Source organism: Diabrotica virgifera, chromosome 7 (genome assembly GCF_917563875.1).
Source record: "Diabrotica virgifera virgifera chromosome 7, PGI_DIABVI_V3a".
Lineage (NCBI taxonomy): Eukaryota > Metazoa > Arthropoda > Insecta > Coleoptera > Chrysomelidae > Diabrotica > Diabrotica virgifera.
Window position 1 is genome coordinate 84798300 of NC_065449.1, and position 18347 is coordinate 84816646.

The window sequence follows — 18347 nt, forward strand, 5'->3', positions numbered from 1 at the left end:
TTTCCTATTAATAGGTCGTTTGTCTGGCAGAATCTGATCATTTTAATTCCATTTCTGTTTAGGATCTCTTCACCATGTCTTCCCATGCACCCAAGTCCTTTGTTTTCATCTTTTCCTATCCTTGCATTCCAATCTCCCATTAACACTATTCTTTCACATTTTTCTCGTATCTCATCTAGGGTATTCTGTAGTTCATTGTAGAAATCTTCCATTTTTTCTTCTTCCGTTCCTTCTGTTGGTGCATATATTTGCACTATGTACCATTCCTCTTCCATTTCTATTTTTATATACATGATTCTCGAGGATATAGGTTTGAAATCTGAGATTCTTTTTTCTATTGTCTCTGTGACTAATATGCCTACTCCTTCTTTCGCTCTAAGTTCTTTGTCTACCCCGGAGTAATATATGGTGTAATTTTCTGATATTTTTTCTTTTCCTCTTCCACATTTCTTTGTTTCGCTAATACCTATTATTTGCATTTTAAATTCTTGCATTTCTTGCACTAATTCGCATTCCTTTCCTCTAAGGGATGTTAAATTCCATGTACCAATTTTCAAGTTGTTATTTTCGTTTATTCTAGTTTTTGTGTCTTGTTTTATTTCCACATCAATCATGCTAGCTGTTTTTTCAATGACCTTTTTTTTTGTCCATTTTCTTGTTGATTATCCTCTCCTTCTGTATGTTTTTCTTTTTTTTCTTTATCCGAATTCCATTCCGTTGTCTTTGCGTTGTCGTCATCGTCTTTACTACCCCTCGTTTGTTGTTTCCTTAGTTTTTTGGAGCAGATTTCTCAATTTTTTCGTTTACTCTATTCCATCTCCACTCCTCCCCGTTTATTGTAACTTTATTGTATCCTATTTTTACTTCTTTTCCCTTTTCTTTTTCGTCTTTAGCAAATTCTCGGAGCTGTTTTTGTATTTTCCTCTCTTGTTTCGTCATGTCATTGTTTAGGAAGATTTTTTGATTTCTTATGTTTTTTAGTTTATATTTGTTTTCCATGACTGTTCGCTTGTCTTCACCATTATATAATTGGATGAGATAGTGAGATTCTCCTATTTTTATTACAGTTCTGACGTTTATTTCTAGCTGTAGATTGGTTTTTAAAAAGTTCTGCATGGCTATTTTGAGGTCTGCTTGGTTTCTTGTATCAATATTCAGGCCGGTTATGACAATATTATTTTTCCTTTTTTCTTTATCGATCCATTCCATATTCTGTTTTATTTGTGTTAATTCTGCTTTTATATCTTTATTTTCTTTTCTGAGTTCCTCGTTCTCTTCTTTTAACTTTTTCATTTCCATTGCATATGATTGTTGGTCTTCTCTTATTAATTTCATCTCATCTTTTATTTCTGTTTTCATCTCTTGCATCAGATATAATATTTTCTCGAGTTTTTCATCACTTGTAATGGTGGATGTTCGATGCGTTTTCTTACTGTTTTGAAATATCTCGAAGTTTTCAGCCGGTCTTTTATTGTTCTGTTCATCTGTATAGTCGTTTGAGCTCATGGTTTTCTCGAGAAATTCCTTGCAGATCTTGGGCAATTATTGGGCGTCTCAGAGAACCCGCCGAGAAGCTACTCAGTCCACCCCCCGACCAGTTACCTAAGCTGCCCTTCTATATACCCGTTAATCTACTCCCTTCGTTTAGGAAATTTCCTTATCTTTAGTGAAAATATTTGTTTTTATTTTCTTTAAAATTTTCTGATGCCGCCTCTGTCTCGTATAATTAAGTTTTAATTGTTCAATTACCAAGAGCTCTGTTAAATATCTGTTTCTAGTTCCTTATCTCCTAATTTAATTAGCAAAAAGTTTATGGAAAATGATAGTCAAGCTTTGTTTAGCTTTAGATTTTAGTAATTTATAATATAATAAGAATAGGCATGCAAATGACTTACAGTTTTTACTGCCTTTTCGTTCACTGATGCACTGCACTTATGATTTCACTATTAAAATGTTTCCAAGTTTAAAATTTTTAGTTGTATTATTAAAAACTATCTTTTGTCAGGAGCTGCTATCACACCGTGTTTGTTACCTTCTTGCCAGGACCGGTTTCCGTGGCGGACATCGAAAAGTTAATTAAATCATTTTTTAGTTAAATTTTGGCTTATTTCGCATTTAGAATAGTTAGTAATTATTAAATTATAAATTATAAAAAATTCACACGTACAGCTGAGGCTTTTAGAGAACATCTATTTTTATGGATCCGAAGGTCGAGTGTACATATTATAACCTCATTTTTTTGTTTTCTAATAGGTACGTCTAACTTTTTTGGCGATGGCTGCTAATTTTTTTGTGTTTTGTGTATTTTACAAACTATCTACGTTTGGCTCATAATGCAAATAGTCCCCGCTGTATGCTTGTCCCGTTAGGTAAATTATTCCGATTAATTTTCTTGCACAAACTTACTCAAAAACAGGTCCTTATAACAAATCCACAAGGTGCCAGGCAATACCGCGGTAGGCAAATTAATGTTCCTGTTTCCTATTAATGTTTTGATAATCCTTAAATACTCATTTATTTCAAATTATACATAATCTATTAAAAAAACCTTGAATTGATCTATGTTGCAGTCTATAAAATGGAGAAAATCCCTAAAAACCCCATAAAAAACAGTTTTCGAGATTTTTCAAGATGGCGCACATAACAGAAAAATCTGAAAAAAATCAGAGAGATAGCTTTTGACAAAATACACAAAATGCAAAAAAAATTGGACCTGCAGTCCCCTCCAAAAAAAAGTTATAGGTTTTAAGAAAGTTAAGAAAAAATTTGAGGTTATGTACACTCGACCTAAGGGTCCATAAAAAATGGACTTGTTTTGTAAAAGCCTCAGCTACACGTGTGAATTTTTTGAAATTTTTAAATCAATTGCAACTCAACTAAAAAAAAATTAAATCTAAAAATCTACGTTTTTGGCTGTGGGGGGAGGGGTAAGGGGGGTGGCGAGCTAAAAATCCGCGTTATCTCATTTTTTAATTGCACAGAACGTAAAAAAATTAAAAAAATTGAATTCTGAGAGTGAGGGCATTTTGCCTATCTTAACGGGGGGTACCCTTTCATGTTAATCTAAGCGGTTCTTTAAAATTTATAGGTTTTGCAATGTTTTAGCATCAGTGAACGGACTAATAGTTGTGATTTAAATGAATTAATGTAAATATATGCGATATTTTCATTTTCTTCTAAGGATACTATTTACTTCTGTATATTTTCATGAAAATTTTGTAATAATTGACCCTGTATCTCGATAATTTGTTTTATAATTCACTTACGGTTCTACAAACTTGGTACTGATATTCTGGTGACCCACTTTTTTTTTAGTTTTTAACTGGCTCTTTTTTTATTATTTACATAATTTTATAAATATTTAGGAGACAAATGCAACCAGGAGAAGTTACTAGAGAGAATTTCAAAAAATTTTGGCATAATGTCCTTTGGATTGAAGAAATCGGACAAACACTTGGTATTCAACAGTACAATATGGAGAATGTAAGTACATAATAGTTTAATTATTTTTTTTTTTTACAAAAATAACCCTGCATCAACTACATAATTATTACCAATAGAACGTGATCCGAGGATAGGTCGGCCTGCACCCAACTGCTTTCCGGATGAAACATTTTTTTTTATTAAATTTCATACATACGAGGTTGAAATCAACATTTCAAGCACATTTTTGTGAATTTGAAGTATGATAGAATTATTTTATTTTTAAATCAAATAAGTATATTCAGTATAATTCAAAGGATTATAAAAAAATTCAAAGAAAAATGTGGAAAAATAAGCCAACGGTGACATTAGAACTGAGCATTGGATCATGTGAAACAAAAAATATAAAAAATATTTTATTAGCTTTTTCGAGGTAACGCTGTTAAAAGTTAAAGTTAAAGTTTTTTTAGTTTTAGCGATTTTTGACTTTTCGTATCACTCAGAGGCCAAAACAACGAAATTTTTTACACAAAAAAAGGTGAAAATCAACATTTATTATTGTTAAACAAAATATAAGCATAAAACAAAAAATGTCTCAACGGCGTTACCTCACGAAATGTCTAAAGAAAATATATGAAGAGTACAGGGGAAAAACAAGGAATGTGCCATTTTATACATATTGAGATAAACACCAATAAAGGTTTAATTCTTATGATATCTAAAAACTACTTAGGAGATTCTTAGCAGAATTCTAGCAATTATTATTAGTCTATAATCTTGATATAATATTAATCTATATTAACTTATTAATTTAATAATGCACCAAAAAACTGCTAACTTTCCTTATTTTTCTCCAGTGGCGTGCGGACAATCCTGGTCCTTCGCCTGGATACAAATTCTTAAAAAATTTATATAGACTGATCTTTCTGGTTATTGTTCTAAATCGTTAGTCTAGTAGATAGTACTCAGTTTTTGCTACTACATGGCGAGAAAAGCCAAAATTCATGTAAAAGTGACATTCCTTGTTTTTCCCCTGTACTCTTCATATACAAAATTTCAGGTAGATCGGCCAAGTAGTTTTTGAGTTACAAAGTCCACCGCCTTTGAAAAAAGCAGTTTTGAGAAAAGCGCGTTTAAAGTTTTGTCAATTTTTATTGTCAATTTCTTTTTTGTCCGTAAAGTGATCCACACCGGAATGTATTTTTTAATCGCGGAGTTATTTACAAAACAGGATGGGAACAGCTGTTGAACGTTTCTCATTACGCACAAACCCGCTGGTGCGAACCTGCTGCAAAGCCAGTTGAAGATTAGGTTCGCATCAAGTTATTTTCTTCTTCTTTAAGTACCGTGGCCAATTTTTAGGCGTGGGTAGCTATCAATGACAATTTGCTTTCTCGATCTTTCGCGGCATGTAATAATTCATCTGCTGATAAACCAGTCCATTGACGAAGGTTTCGGAGCCACGAATATTTTTTCTTCCTACCAACTCTTTTTCCGTCGATCTTTCCGTTGAGTATTAGCTGCAGTATCCTGTATCTGCTACCTCTCATATCTGGGGCATATCCCCAGATATTCAAGTTTTCTCTTTTTTATCATCTTACCTACTCTGTTTAAGACTTTTCTGTTTGAAATGCGTTGAACCCAAGATATTCTGAGCATTCTACGATATGATCACATCTCTAGGCTTCTAATTTTTTCATAATGTTAATCTTGATGATCCAGGTTTAATAACCATAAAGTAATACAGGATACACATAACATTTTAGGAACTTTATTCTTAGTTGTAAATTCAGCTGAGAATTGCTCAGAATAGATCTAAGTTTCATAAATGCCCCTCTTGCAATTTCTATACGAGTTTGAATTTCTTCATCTGGATTTAGTGTCTCATTTATCCAACATCCTAGGTATTTAAAATGGTTAACTTTTGTTATCGGTTCATGACTGACAATTAGTTGCATAGGGCCGACCGACGTCTTGTTTACTAACCACAGGTAACTTTGTCTTTGTTGTATTTATGCTAAGTCCGTTAATGGAGCATTCTCTAGTGACTCGATCCATAAGGAATTGAAGATCTTCGATACGTTGAGCCATGCTCGCGGTGTCATCTGTATATCTGATGTTAATAGTTTCTCCCTGATTCAAACTCAAGCTTTCCAGGATTCTACGATAAAGTCACATTTCGAAAGCATAAAATTTTCTCCCAGTACTGCGTAGAGCGATCAAGCAAAATTTGTCCTCTGGGATTCGAAACTGGTTTCTTAACTAGTAAACAGTGTTTCCGATTAGCTCTTAGTTTTTATCAAAATTAAGGTGGTTTTACTTGTTAGAAAATTATCAAAGTTGGTATAGTAGTGTATTATATAGTGCTTAATCCAATTTTGGGATCAAACTGTAAGTTAGACCAGTTTTTTACTATTATTTAATCAACAAACAGTAAACAACGGTTATAAATACCAGTACCGAGGTAATTAAGTAGATTAATTACTAATAAACCTGTCCAAGTACCAGGGCCGTAATCAGGCAACATAGGCCCAATATGCAGGAAATTTCAGAGGAGAGATCTTCTGAACTTCAAAATTCTCAAGATGTCATTAATCCATCCAATCAATCAAAATTATATTCAACCGCTCTGACTCAACCTAACAAAAAATTCGCAAGCAAAAACCAAAAGCCATTTTGTTCAATTCACTTCCAAATACTAAAATTGAAGATTATTTAAATGCCATAGTAACTAAGGTCGATCCCAATAAAATTCTCGCCATTTCCAGGATTGTAAATGATCGTATTTGCGTATATTTTACTACTGAAGAAACAGTCACCTAATTTTTAAGAACAGATAATGGAACAATAGTAATCAATCAGGAACGTATCCAAGCCAGGAAGTTAGTCACACCAAGCGAAAAACTGATGATTTCTAATGTCCCCCCATCAATACCTTACAGTATTATAGAGACTCAACTACAAAATTTTGCAATTCATCAAATAACTCCATTGGATTTTCTAAGAATAGGAACAACTAACTCTTTATTTAAGCATATCTTTAGTTTCCGACGCTATACTTACATTTCTCCTAAAAATCTGGAAAATATTCCTGAGTCTATATTAATTAACTATGAACAAATCAATTATCGAATTTATTTTTCACTTGAAAAACAGTCTTGTTACTTTTGTAAAGAACAAGGTCATCTAGCCTCTCAGTGCAAAAAAATACAAACACTCAAACATCTATCGAAAATTCATCACCTACTTCTCAACCAAATTATATCCAAAATTGCCACCCCATCATAACAGATGCTCAGCCAACTATCCATCCTTCACAATCTTCGCAACAATCTACCAGTTCACAATCAAAAGAAACAACCAATACTTCTCTATTAGGTTCAAATCCCATTCAAACACCTATCCAGCCAGATAATATTGAAATGAATAATCACAGCCAAAATCAACCTCCTACACCCTCTAAAAACTAAAATTAATAAACAGCATATATGCTCTTTCTCTACCGATCACAGTGATTATAGCAGCGACGCTTCTGCTAACATTTAATACAACATTCAACTGTATACTGCAATGGAACCTACATGGGTATTACACCCATTTAGAAGAACTTAAATTAATTATACCTAAATTTAAACCATCTGTAATATGCCTACAAGAAACCCACTTCAAAGAAGATAACTGTCATAATTTAAGAAACTATACTCCGTATTATAAAAACAGAATAACTGCTAGCCATGCTGTGGGGGAGTAGTAATATATGTCCATAACTCATTTAATACCGAAGTAATACGTTTAAGAACTGAGTTGGAGGCAACAGCAGTATCTATAAAAGGCCCCCACAAAGTCAATATATGTAATATTTATTTTCCTCCGGACTTAGACCCGTCCATAAAAGAAATAACTGAACTCTTCAATCAAATTCCAGAACCGCGTATTATATTAGGCGATTTTAATGCCCACAATATACTTTGGGGAGGCAAAAAAACAGATTCCTTGGGACGTAAAATCGAACAAATTGTTACCGATTCGAATATGAATATCCTTAACGATGGAAGAATCGCAAGGTTCAATATTTCCACCGGCAACGGATCCCCAATAGATTTATCCCTCTGTGACTCTATCTTACAACCAACTCTGTCGTGGGATGTGACATCCCATTTGCATGGAAGCGATAATTTTCCTATCCTAATTACGAACAATAATCATATCTCCTCATCAATTCCATCCAATAAATGGTGTCTGAAAAATGCAGATTGGTCTCTATATTCCTCTTTAATTTCACAAAAAATTTCTCAGTTGGTTCAGCCCTTTGATACAGATATTAACTCCAAAGTACTCCATCTCGTACAGTTTTTATCGTCAATAGCTCACGAGTCCATAGGTTATTCAAAATTTCCAAAAAAACGTGCTCCAGTCCCGTGGTGGAATTCCCACTGCGAAGCAGCAATTAAAGAGTCAAAAAAGGCGTTTTATAAATTAAGAAGGGCAACTTTAAATAACCAGCTAGAATTCAAAAGATTAAGGGCGTATTGTAGATACACCTTAAAGAAGAGTAAGAGAGAAGCCTGGAAAAAATATGTATCATCTTTAAATTCATCTACCCCGACTTCTGAGGTTTGGCAAATGATAAGCAGAATGTACGGGAAAAAATCATTTAACACCATTCATTACCTAGAACATCATAACCATATTTATTCAACTAAGCAAGAAATAGCCTCCGTACTAGCAAACGTATACCAACAACATAGCAGTGACGAAAATCTATCTACAAGTTTCCTAGTCCATAAAAATAAATTTAATAATGCCTGTATAAATCTTGATGACCACAATAATTTACCTCTAAATGTCATATTTACGATGGATGAACTGTTAGAAACTTTAAACAAAGTTAAAGACACTAGCCCAGGGCCTGACAACATCCCTACGACATTTTTAAAAGCTATGCCAACGGAAGGCAAACAATATCTTTTGGCTCTTTATAATTTCATTTGGACAAATAATGTTTTCCCAATTGATTGGTACGATTCCATTATTGTACCAGTTCTTAAACAGGGCAAGAATAAATCGGAACCAGAGTCTTACCGACCAATCTCCCTAACATCTAATATGTGTAAAGTACTTGAAAAAATGGTAAGCAACCGACTAATGTGGTACCTAGAAGATCGACAGCTACTTAGCCCTATACAAAGTGGATTTAGAAAGTCCAGATCTACATTAGACAACATAGTGGATATTGAATCTGTAATTCATGAGTCATTTGGATGTGGTCAAGAATGTCTGGCTGTATTTTTTGATATAACGCGTGCATATGATACAATCTGGAGATCAGATATCATCAGAATCCTGTCAAGTTGGTCGATTAAAGGAAATATTATCAAGTTTATTAATAATTTTTTATATAGGCGAAACTTCAAAGTTCGAATAGACAACTTTCTTTCAGACTCTAAAATCCAATTAAACGGTATTCCTCAAGGGTCTACTCTTAGTGTTGCACTTTTCCTTATTGCCATCAATGACATCGCTAAGTCACTTAGCCCATTAGTCAAAGCCCGTCTATTTGCTGATGATCTTGTTATATTCTGTCGTGGTATAAATATATCAACAATGACGACCCATATACAGCAAGCCATTTACAAACTAGAGAATTGGTCGAATACTACTGGCCTAGAATTTTCACCCACTAAAACTAAAGCAATGATCTTCAGTAAAACTCCAAAGAAACAAATAAATCCACCGAAACTCTTCCTAAAAAATTTACCAATAAAGTATTCAGAATCGATCAACTTCTTGGGAGTAAAACTGGATAGCCGACTATCTTGGCAAGACCACATCCACTCTCTCCGTCTGTCAGTTCAAAACGGCCTTAACTTAATGAAAAGTATCTCTCATAAACAATGGGGTGCCGATTTCCAAACTCTTATGACTGTATACAAAACCCTAATTCGTTCAAAACTAGATTATGCTGCTGTTGCCTACAACTCAGCCAAATGTTCACTATTGAAAGTGCTAGACACAGTTCATAATTCAGCAATTAGAATTGCACTGGGAGCACACTACACAAGCTCAGTTGAGTGTATGTATGTTGAATCAGGCGAACCATCCCTTCAACTCAGGAGAGAATACCTTAGCCTCATTTATGCCTTAAGAGTATCAACTAACCCACATGTACCTGTTTATAAAAACACATTTACAGATAGATTTCCATCGACATTTAATTGTGGGAAAAGATTGGATCCTCCGTTTTATCATCGAGTGAGAGCAACGTTACAGAGCTTAGACACAATAATTCCACACACTTACAATATTTTTAAAGTCAGCCAACACATGTTACCATGGACAATTGCTCTCCTTGCTTGTAATACAAACCTATCTGCATTCAAGAAAGGTGACACACCAGCAAAAATCTTCAATCAGAGATTATTAGAGATATTAAATGGTTTTAATGATCACATCCATATTTATACCGATGCATCCAGATCTGCAAATGGAGTAGGAGCGGCTTTCACAACAGATAACTATAACAGTTCCTACCAGCTCCCTCCCCAAACCTACATATTCTCAGCTGAACTCTTTGCTATCCTCCAGTCATTAAAGTTTGTTAACACACATGACATCAAATTCTCAATAATCATTAGCGATTCCCTAAGTGCATTAACGGCCTTAAAGCAAGTATACCCCAAACATCCTATCCTTCTCTTAATTAAGGCGGAACTCTTGATATGCCAACAAAATCAAAGGTTAGTTCAGTTCCTCTGGGTACCATCACATTGCGAGATAAGTGGAAATGATAAAGCTGACACATTAGCAAAAAATGCGAGTGAGAATCCCTTAACAGACATCATAACTACTTGCGTTCATACTGATCTAAAGCAATATTTTAATAACAAGATCATGACAAAATGGCAAACAAATTGGAACGAATCAAACTCTACGTTAAGAACAATCAAACAAAGTATATTACCGTCGAAACATCCTACAAAGAGAAGAGACCAAGTGCTCATGTCTAGATTGCGACTTGGTCATACGAAGATCACCCACGACTTTATATTAAAGAAGGAAGCCCCTCCGATGTGTTATGTGTGTGATAGTGAACTAACAGTGCAACATATAATAATAGACTGTCCCCTCTACGTTATAGAACGACAACATCAACAGTTACCAACTACAATTAAAGATTGTTTAAGTGAAAATAATTCATCTAAGACTCTTAATTTTTTACGTACTATAGGAGTCATTAACCAAATTTAATATACAGTATTTCTCATGATCATTTTTCAGTGCGTAACAAATGATAGGAAAAAGGGTAAGTCCGTGATAATACACATTTATGACATTTTTTATTCTAACATGGCATTTTAGTTAAATCTGACAGTTGTCACATTTTATTTTCAATTTGGAATAAAAACAAATCAAAAGTGTTTCTTGCATTTATAAAATGGTATTTTCTTTGATTTGTATAGTCTTATAAATTATACAGATTATATTTGTAATATTATTATCTAATTAAAAAAAAAATATTTTTTTATTATGGCGCCATCTATCGACAACTAGAATAACTAGAATAAATGTTATAAAAATGTCACCGACGAAATGTAATCACCGACGTGCCTTTTTTTCTGTCACATACAATTTAATGCGTTAGAAAGAAATCGAAAAACTGTGACGCACTGAAAGATGATCATGAGAAATACTGTACCTAAATTTTGTAATTTGATGTAAATACAGTTCATTGCTAATAACCCTTGTGGTTGAATCAAATTGTAAATAAAAAAAATTGTCCTCTGCTGTCCTTAAGGAGTATTGTATCGTCTGTTGAGTTTATTCATTAGTGTTCCGTTAATTAATATGCCTTCATTGATATCTTTTAGTGCCTCTTTAAGGACCGGTTGTTCGAACGCTAATCAAGAAGTTGATTAAAATCAGTCAGTTTACTGTAATTAATTTTCTTGATGGAAATCAAATCGAGACATCAAAAATACTTGTAAAACACTAATCATTCATTGATTGTAGGTAAAGCAGTAATTAAAATATAGCCGCAGCTGTTAAATTATTAAAACTTGCTTATTATTATTATTTGTCAGTAAAAACAAGAAATTAACATCACAAAGAGTCAACAATATCAACATAACCTCAAAATGTGACATCTGTCAGAAGTACGCTTAATCAAATATAATTGTAATTAAATATTTGATAATGGTCATTTTTGATTAGCGTTCGAACAACTGGCCCTAAGAACAATAACAAACCTGTACTGGAATCAAAGAACACAAATTGTGAGGCAAGGATGTATTATGTCTCCACTACTATTTAATGTACATAGTGAATCCATTTTTAAAGAATAGACCTGGATCCCGCGTACCAAAAAATATGATTAATACCAAGCTGAAAATTTGTTGACAGCTTAATGGTGTCTAGTCGGACAAACTTTGATATATGATATAACAGGGGAAGTTTTAATTGTGGAACGTGATTTTAATACGGAACTTGCACTAAAAAATTTTTTGCATAAAATTGTTAATTTATGTTTTAAAATGTTATATTCAAAATATTACGTCTTAACAATGAATAGTGTACGTACAACATCTAATCGAAAGTTCCGCGCCTAAAATTTCCGTTTTAAACAACTTCAAAAGCGAGACCTGGGGTCTGACGTCACAGGCCACTCGTATCGTTTGTCCGTTCGGGGTGGGCTATTGAATTTAATGCAGTTGGCCCATAGATAAATAATATAGTTGAAATATCTTGTTTTACTCTGTGGCAAAAATGATTTTTTCTGTTGCAGGAAAAATATTAACAATTTATCTCTGTTGACATGTATCAAAAAGTTCTTTTTTATGAAATTACTTTGTTCGTTTCTTGTGTTGAAGAACAAAGAAGAAACAAGTAACTTAAAAATAAACAAAACTTTTAGTAATAAAAGTAAGAGTAACTAAAAAGTATTGGTGCTACTATAGTATGCGGTCTACAGTCGGGTTTCTACTATAGCTTGCGGTATACCGAGGGATGCGGTGTAATTATAAGCTGATATGATAAAGATATTAACTTGTAAAATTACAATAATGATTCTTCTTTTTTATGCGTATTATTAACTTTGTAAAGAAGGATTTTGTTGGCTATGTACACATTCTATCGGTACGTCTGCTAATCACCATAATCTTTTCTCAGAAGGCTTTGAACACAATAATGAAAGGCTCCAGTAGGTACTAATAAACATTACAATAAAATATAATCTTTATTATAATGCAAATTACACCGTAATCTTTTCCAGGATATACGAAATCCTTCGATTAGAGGTAGGTAGATCAAATTCACGGGGTAAACCGTATACTATAATATAATGGTACCAAACTATTGTTATAAACGGTTTAAACATGCTTATTAATAACTCTTACTTATTTGCCTTGACACCTCGCATTTATCCAATAGAATAGCTTTTACTACTTTTTATAAAAGTTGCCACGATGAAGACATCAACGGTAGGTAAGTTAGTCAGATTGACCTTTTGAAAAACCCTCATCCGTCATATTATGCGTTTTAAACTCTTTACAAAGTAGCACTCAACTTTATCAATTTCAGTTTAAAACTAAGCTGATTGGGGAACTACTTATTACAATATATAAGATGAACATAAATAATACCTAGGAATTTTTCATTAAAGACGATTAAAATGTAATATACCCGTGATACCTACCCTAATCGCGTTGTTTCCGCCGGTTGACCGTGGCTGGTAACGTCGTACCAATAGAAGGACGTTCAAGAGCCTCCTAAGATATTTGAATTTTATAGCATTTTCAAAGCGCCGTAATTAGCGTACGGGTTAAAAATATTTGTTTTTTTCGCATGTAAGCGTTTTAAGATCATGTTACCTTATGTTTTTTATTATCATTTTAACATTTAAAAATTTTTGCAAGTTCCCTATTGTGGAACGTGTCATCCGCACAAGTTTATACTTGCAGCACACTTTATATAATATATGAAAAAAATGTTTGTTCGACAAATGTTTTAATTTGTCCGACATTTTAATAAGTCAGACACGTAGAACATGTCAAAGGATAAGAATAATATTGATGGTAAATAGCAGTCTGATTTGATTTAAAGTTTAAGCGCTAACACAGATGGGGCGTCGTACGTTGACTGAACCCCCGCTGAGATGTCGAAAGCGACTCATCCCTTACTATACTTTGCAGTGACACACACCAGGCGCTAAAATTTTCGTTGCAGCGGCGTTCCCGCGACACATCCTAGAAACCATATGTCGCCCTAATGTCGCCAATCGGTTTTACGACTTCGACGGCATATCATAAATGCGTGTATCGTGGTACAACACACGTTTGAGCTGTTTTCTAGCGAATTTTGTTGAGTGTTGCCAAAGATTGTTTAATGATGGAAATTACAGACCTAAACTATATTTTGACTGAATTTTTTACTCCCATATCAAATTATTTTTATATGGGACTCATTGTATTTTTAATTTTTTTATCTTATAGCTTAAAGGGCAACTTAATTAGGTACATTTCTATCTGGAAAAAAAGTAATCTAGGTACTAAATAAATTATTTTTCAAACTCTTTGAAACTAATTTCACAAACATTCAAACAGAATTTTCAAATCTGTAACCATTGACCAGTTTGACTGGTTTTGAGTTCTTTGTCAGAAGGATTGACTTTAATAAAAATAAAATTATTGACTCCATAAAAATAAAGATAATAATCTTACCTTATGTATTATTTTATTTATTATGCTCTACAAGCCTTGTATTTACAATTTTACATAATACAGTTTATACTGATAACTTACATATAATTTTATTTGATATCTAGGTATGTAAAAATTGCTGAACTATGGTTCTCCACTATATCCTATTATTCGCCTTCTCTTTCTAGTGTGTAATTTCCATCGATACTATTATATTCCTGAAACTGTCTTGCGGTCTTTTTCTTGGTCTACTTGGTCTCCTAGTCCCAACTCGTCTTCTTAGCAGTACCATCTTTGGCATTATTTCCTTATCCATCCCCTCAACATGACCTGCCCACCTGATTCTTTATGGCTTTGTGTATCTTGGTATTGGGACCGTGCAAGTTCGGAAAAGCGACACCTGGTTTCTTCGCTCTGCACTTTTATTCGCACTTTTAATTATATTGGCCAATCATATGGTCCTGGTTACTGGATAATTGTCAAGGCCATAGTCCAAAAAAAATAATAAGAAGAAAAAATAAGATTTAGGTTATGTTATTAAAAGTATATAGTAAATAAAATTAGTTATTAAAATGCAGTACTGCAAGCAAAATACAATTAATTAAATTTACCTTTATATAATAATTGCATATCATATCAATATTGTGAAGCAATATATAATTTTTCTTTTTAAATGACAATAGGTATGAAATGTACGTCAATTTGACAATATGAATTATTTAAGAAAGTTGCAATATTTCTCCGCTATTCGCGCACGATCGTTTCGCGTATTAAGAGAATACTTGGTTCCTTGTAAAGCATCCTTAAATCTTGATTGGTGCTTATATGCCAGCCGTCTTCTGTATCTGTATTCTTTTCCCTGAAAGTAGCGCTCAGTATGTTCCGTTCTCAACTCTCTATAATTTCTTCTTCTGTTTTATTTGGCACCCATGTCTCACATCCGTAGGTGACTGTTGCTCTTATTACGGTTTTGTATATTCTGGTTTTCGTCTTCCTCGATACGTACTTTGGCTTTAATTTGAATAATTTTTTTGTTAATATTAATTTGTGAAACATCACTATTTCCCAATAAATGGAGTATAATTTAGGGGCATCAATTTAACACCCGTATTTGCTCAGTGGCGTACCATAGAATGGACAGCCTCTTAGCGTTATAAATAGTTTTTCTTAGGTGATATGCTTTCTCTCATAACGGTGTTATTTCTTGAACACGGCTCCTTAATATTTACTCATAACTCCTGAAAAGATTTTTTTAGATATTCTTGTAAAATTAGAAACCTTCTCTATACTAATTTCGTTATATAATGTATAAAAAAATCCCTTATAATTTCGTTCCTTTATGATGGGATGTATCCAATGTCTGCGTTTTTTTCTTTAATCTAAGATAAAATAAACTTGCATTTATTATAAAAGACAAATTGTCATAACTTTCAGACATAGTATCGTACAGCAGCCAACAAGCGACTCAATTTGGCAACAACGAAATACAAATACTTTAAATCGTAGCATAGCTACGCCGCTGTTACACCGCGCCATGTGTTTTAAGCTGCCTCCGCGCGTTTTAAGACGCGCGCAGCGCCGCCTGGTATGTCCTTGCTCTAACCCGGGGCCCGGGAGTAGTCGCGCTCAGTTCTGTAACGTGAACGGTCGCGTGTTAGATTTCATCTCACAAAACGAATTTAAATAATTTACAACAAATTTTTATTTTATAGTATTTTTATTTACTTGCTATGTTAGAAATATTATTTCTAACAATTATTAAAGCTAATTGGCTCTCCCCAAAGCCATAAATTCCACAAAAAGAAGAAGAAAAAAAATACCTACGCATTATTACACCCTTCCTCGAGGCACTTACGAAATTTTTTCAAAATTGCAAAATTTTTCATCACGTTATCGCGAAAAAGGATAAAATGTGAGATTCTATCTAACGGCGCGACTACTCGCGGGTTAATGAATGTAAATAGTAGTAAATATTGATTCACTTAACACGAAAAGCAAATAATAAATAAAAGCCGTTACTATTATGATTTGATTACAGGTGTCTTTAGACTTATTGGATAATGAGCTACTAAAACTAGAAGTGCCAGGTTTAGCTGAGAAACGTCCTTCGCTAATTGTTGGAGATATGGTACAGATTCGTGCTCACATTGACCATACTGGTTACACGGGAATTATAAGAAGAGTTACTGATTCGACTGTAGAGATTGGGAACGTGAATAGAGAGTGAGTATCAAGATTCTTATTATATATATCTGGGATTGTTATTAAAATATATAAACCGATAATTATTATTGTATTAGTAGAAACTCGATCTGCCAGGAGAATGTATATGTACTAATTTTATTTTCAGATTATCATCATTCCCTTTGCCTTTATCTATCCGCTTTCGCGTGATTCGGGTCAACGGCAGTCGCTTGCGGGAAAGTATTACTTCCCGCACTAGTTAGGAAAATAACATTTCAATTTTTCGATCCAATGTTCATTTTGCGAAATATTCGACCACCTCTCTACTTTTGAGACACCCTATATATGTGTATATCGTATCTCTATTATAATTCAAATACATTATATGTTATAATATTCGTTTTGTTTCAGGTTGATAATGATCATTGAGAGCCAATCAGAAGTGAGGGATATTTATGATGTAAAATTTGTGTTAAGTCGGTTATCATTTGAACGACAACATCAAGGTGTAGATCAAGTTTCGGCAAATGGTTTACTTCCGTGTATATTTCCATCTCATGATGCAACATTAAGAGGTAGACAAACAGAAAGAATCATTAACGATGGAGAGTAAGTATTTTTGGTAAATATTTATTTAATGCCTCAGGTAAAAGATATGTTAAGAGACAATAAGGAAATAATTAATCGAGTTCATCTGTAACAATGTATATATATTCATATACCTTATTTCCCGTTAAGAACGGGACGTATGGCTTATTCAGATCAGTTTTTCCAAAACTATTAGGCACGTGTTACTACTAAAGTAAACAGGCACACAGGTCACAGAATGCAGTATTGGTCTTACGACGGGCAGCTGTGCCGCTCATGTCGGCAGAGTGGTAAGTGCGTGGTAGTTTGGCGATAGACAGAAATCACCGGTCCTGATGCGTCTCTCGGGGTAAACCGGCAACGTGGTCGGCCGTTCTCCCATAAGAAATACATTGGTCAATGCTACCTGCTCTGCATTCTAACTGTGGCTTTTAGTATAGTTTGCCGATATAAGATTCATTCTCGATACAATAGAAGCGACATCGACGCGCTTCTATCGTTCATAAGAAATACGTAGCCCTATCTACGCAATGTTCCGTTCTTAACGTGAAACGCTCTATAGACGTAATATATTAGGTTCCAAGGAATAATCCCGAAACAGGTCAATTTTTATTTTTAAATTATGATCATCATCATTCTCTTTGCCTTATCCCTATGCGGGGTTGGCTTCCCTAATTGCATTTCTCCACACAATTCTATCTTGGGTCATATCAATGTTAATCCCCTTTACCAACATGTCCTGCCTTATCGTCTCCCCCCAGGTCTTCTTTAGTCTTCCTCTCCTATTCCTTCTAGGAATCTGCACTTCAGCTATTCTTCGTATTGAGTGATTAACGTCTCGACGTTGAACATGACCAAACCGTCTTATCCTTCTTTGTCACTCCACTCATCCATCTAAGCATTCTCATTTCCGCCACATGTATTAGTTGTTCCTCTTTCTTCTTCACTGCCCAACATTCAGTTCCGTACATCATAGCCGGTCTTATGGCTGTTATAGAATTTTCCCTTCAGCTTCATTGGAATTTTTCTGTCACACAACACACCACTCGCTTCTTTCCACTTCATCCATCCAGCCCTAATTCTACTGCATGCATCTCCATCTATTTCTCCATTACTCTGTAATACCGATCCCAGGTACTATTGCTTTTTACAGTCAATTCACCATCCAAAGATACCATTTTATTTGTAGTAACTCCATCTTTAAATGAACATTCCAAATACTCTGTTTTTGTCCTACTAAGTTTTAAACCTTTTTCCTCTAGAGCTTGCCTCCACTGTTCCAGTTTTTGTTCTAAGTCTCTTTCACTATTTCCTACTAACACATCATCAGCATACATTAAGCACCATGGAATGTTACCCTGTAGTTTCGCTGTTATCTGGTCCAAAACTAATGAGAATAAATACGGACTAAGCACAGAGCCTTGGTGCAATCCTACTTTCACATGAAATTTATTAGTC

The 18347-nt window shown here is 34.0% G+C and overlaps 1 protein-coding gene across 4 annotated transcripts in view; it reads left to right on the forward strand.

The window, feature by feature from the left end:
• LOC126887698 (putative helicase mov-10-B.1) overlaps nucleotides 1-18347 on the forward strand; it is a 219497-nt gene that overhangs the window by 131009 nt on the left and 70141 nt on the right. For all 4 annotated transcript variants that reach the window (XM_050655357.1, XM_050655358.1, XM_050655355.1 and 1 more), the window contains 3 exons: nucleotides 3366-3483; nucleotides 16156-16340; nucleotides 16713-16910. In XM_050655357.1, the coding sequence (XP_050511314.1) occupies nucleotides 3366-3483; nucleotides 16156-16340; nucleotides 16713-16910 (501 nt within the window). The remainder of the gene's footprint in view (nucleotides 1-3365; nucleotides 3484-16155; nucleotides 16341-16712; nucleotides 16911-18347) is intronic.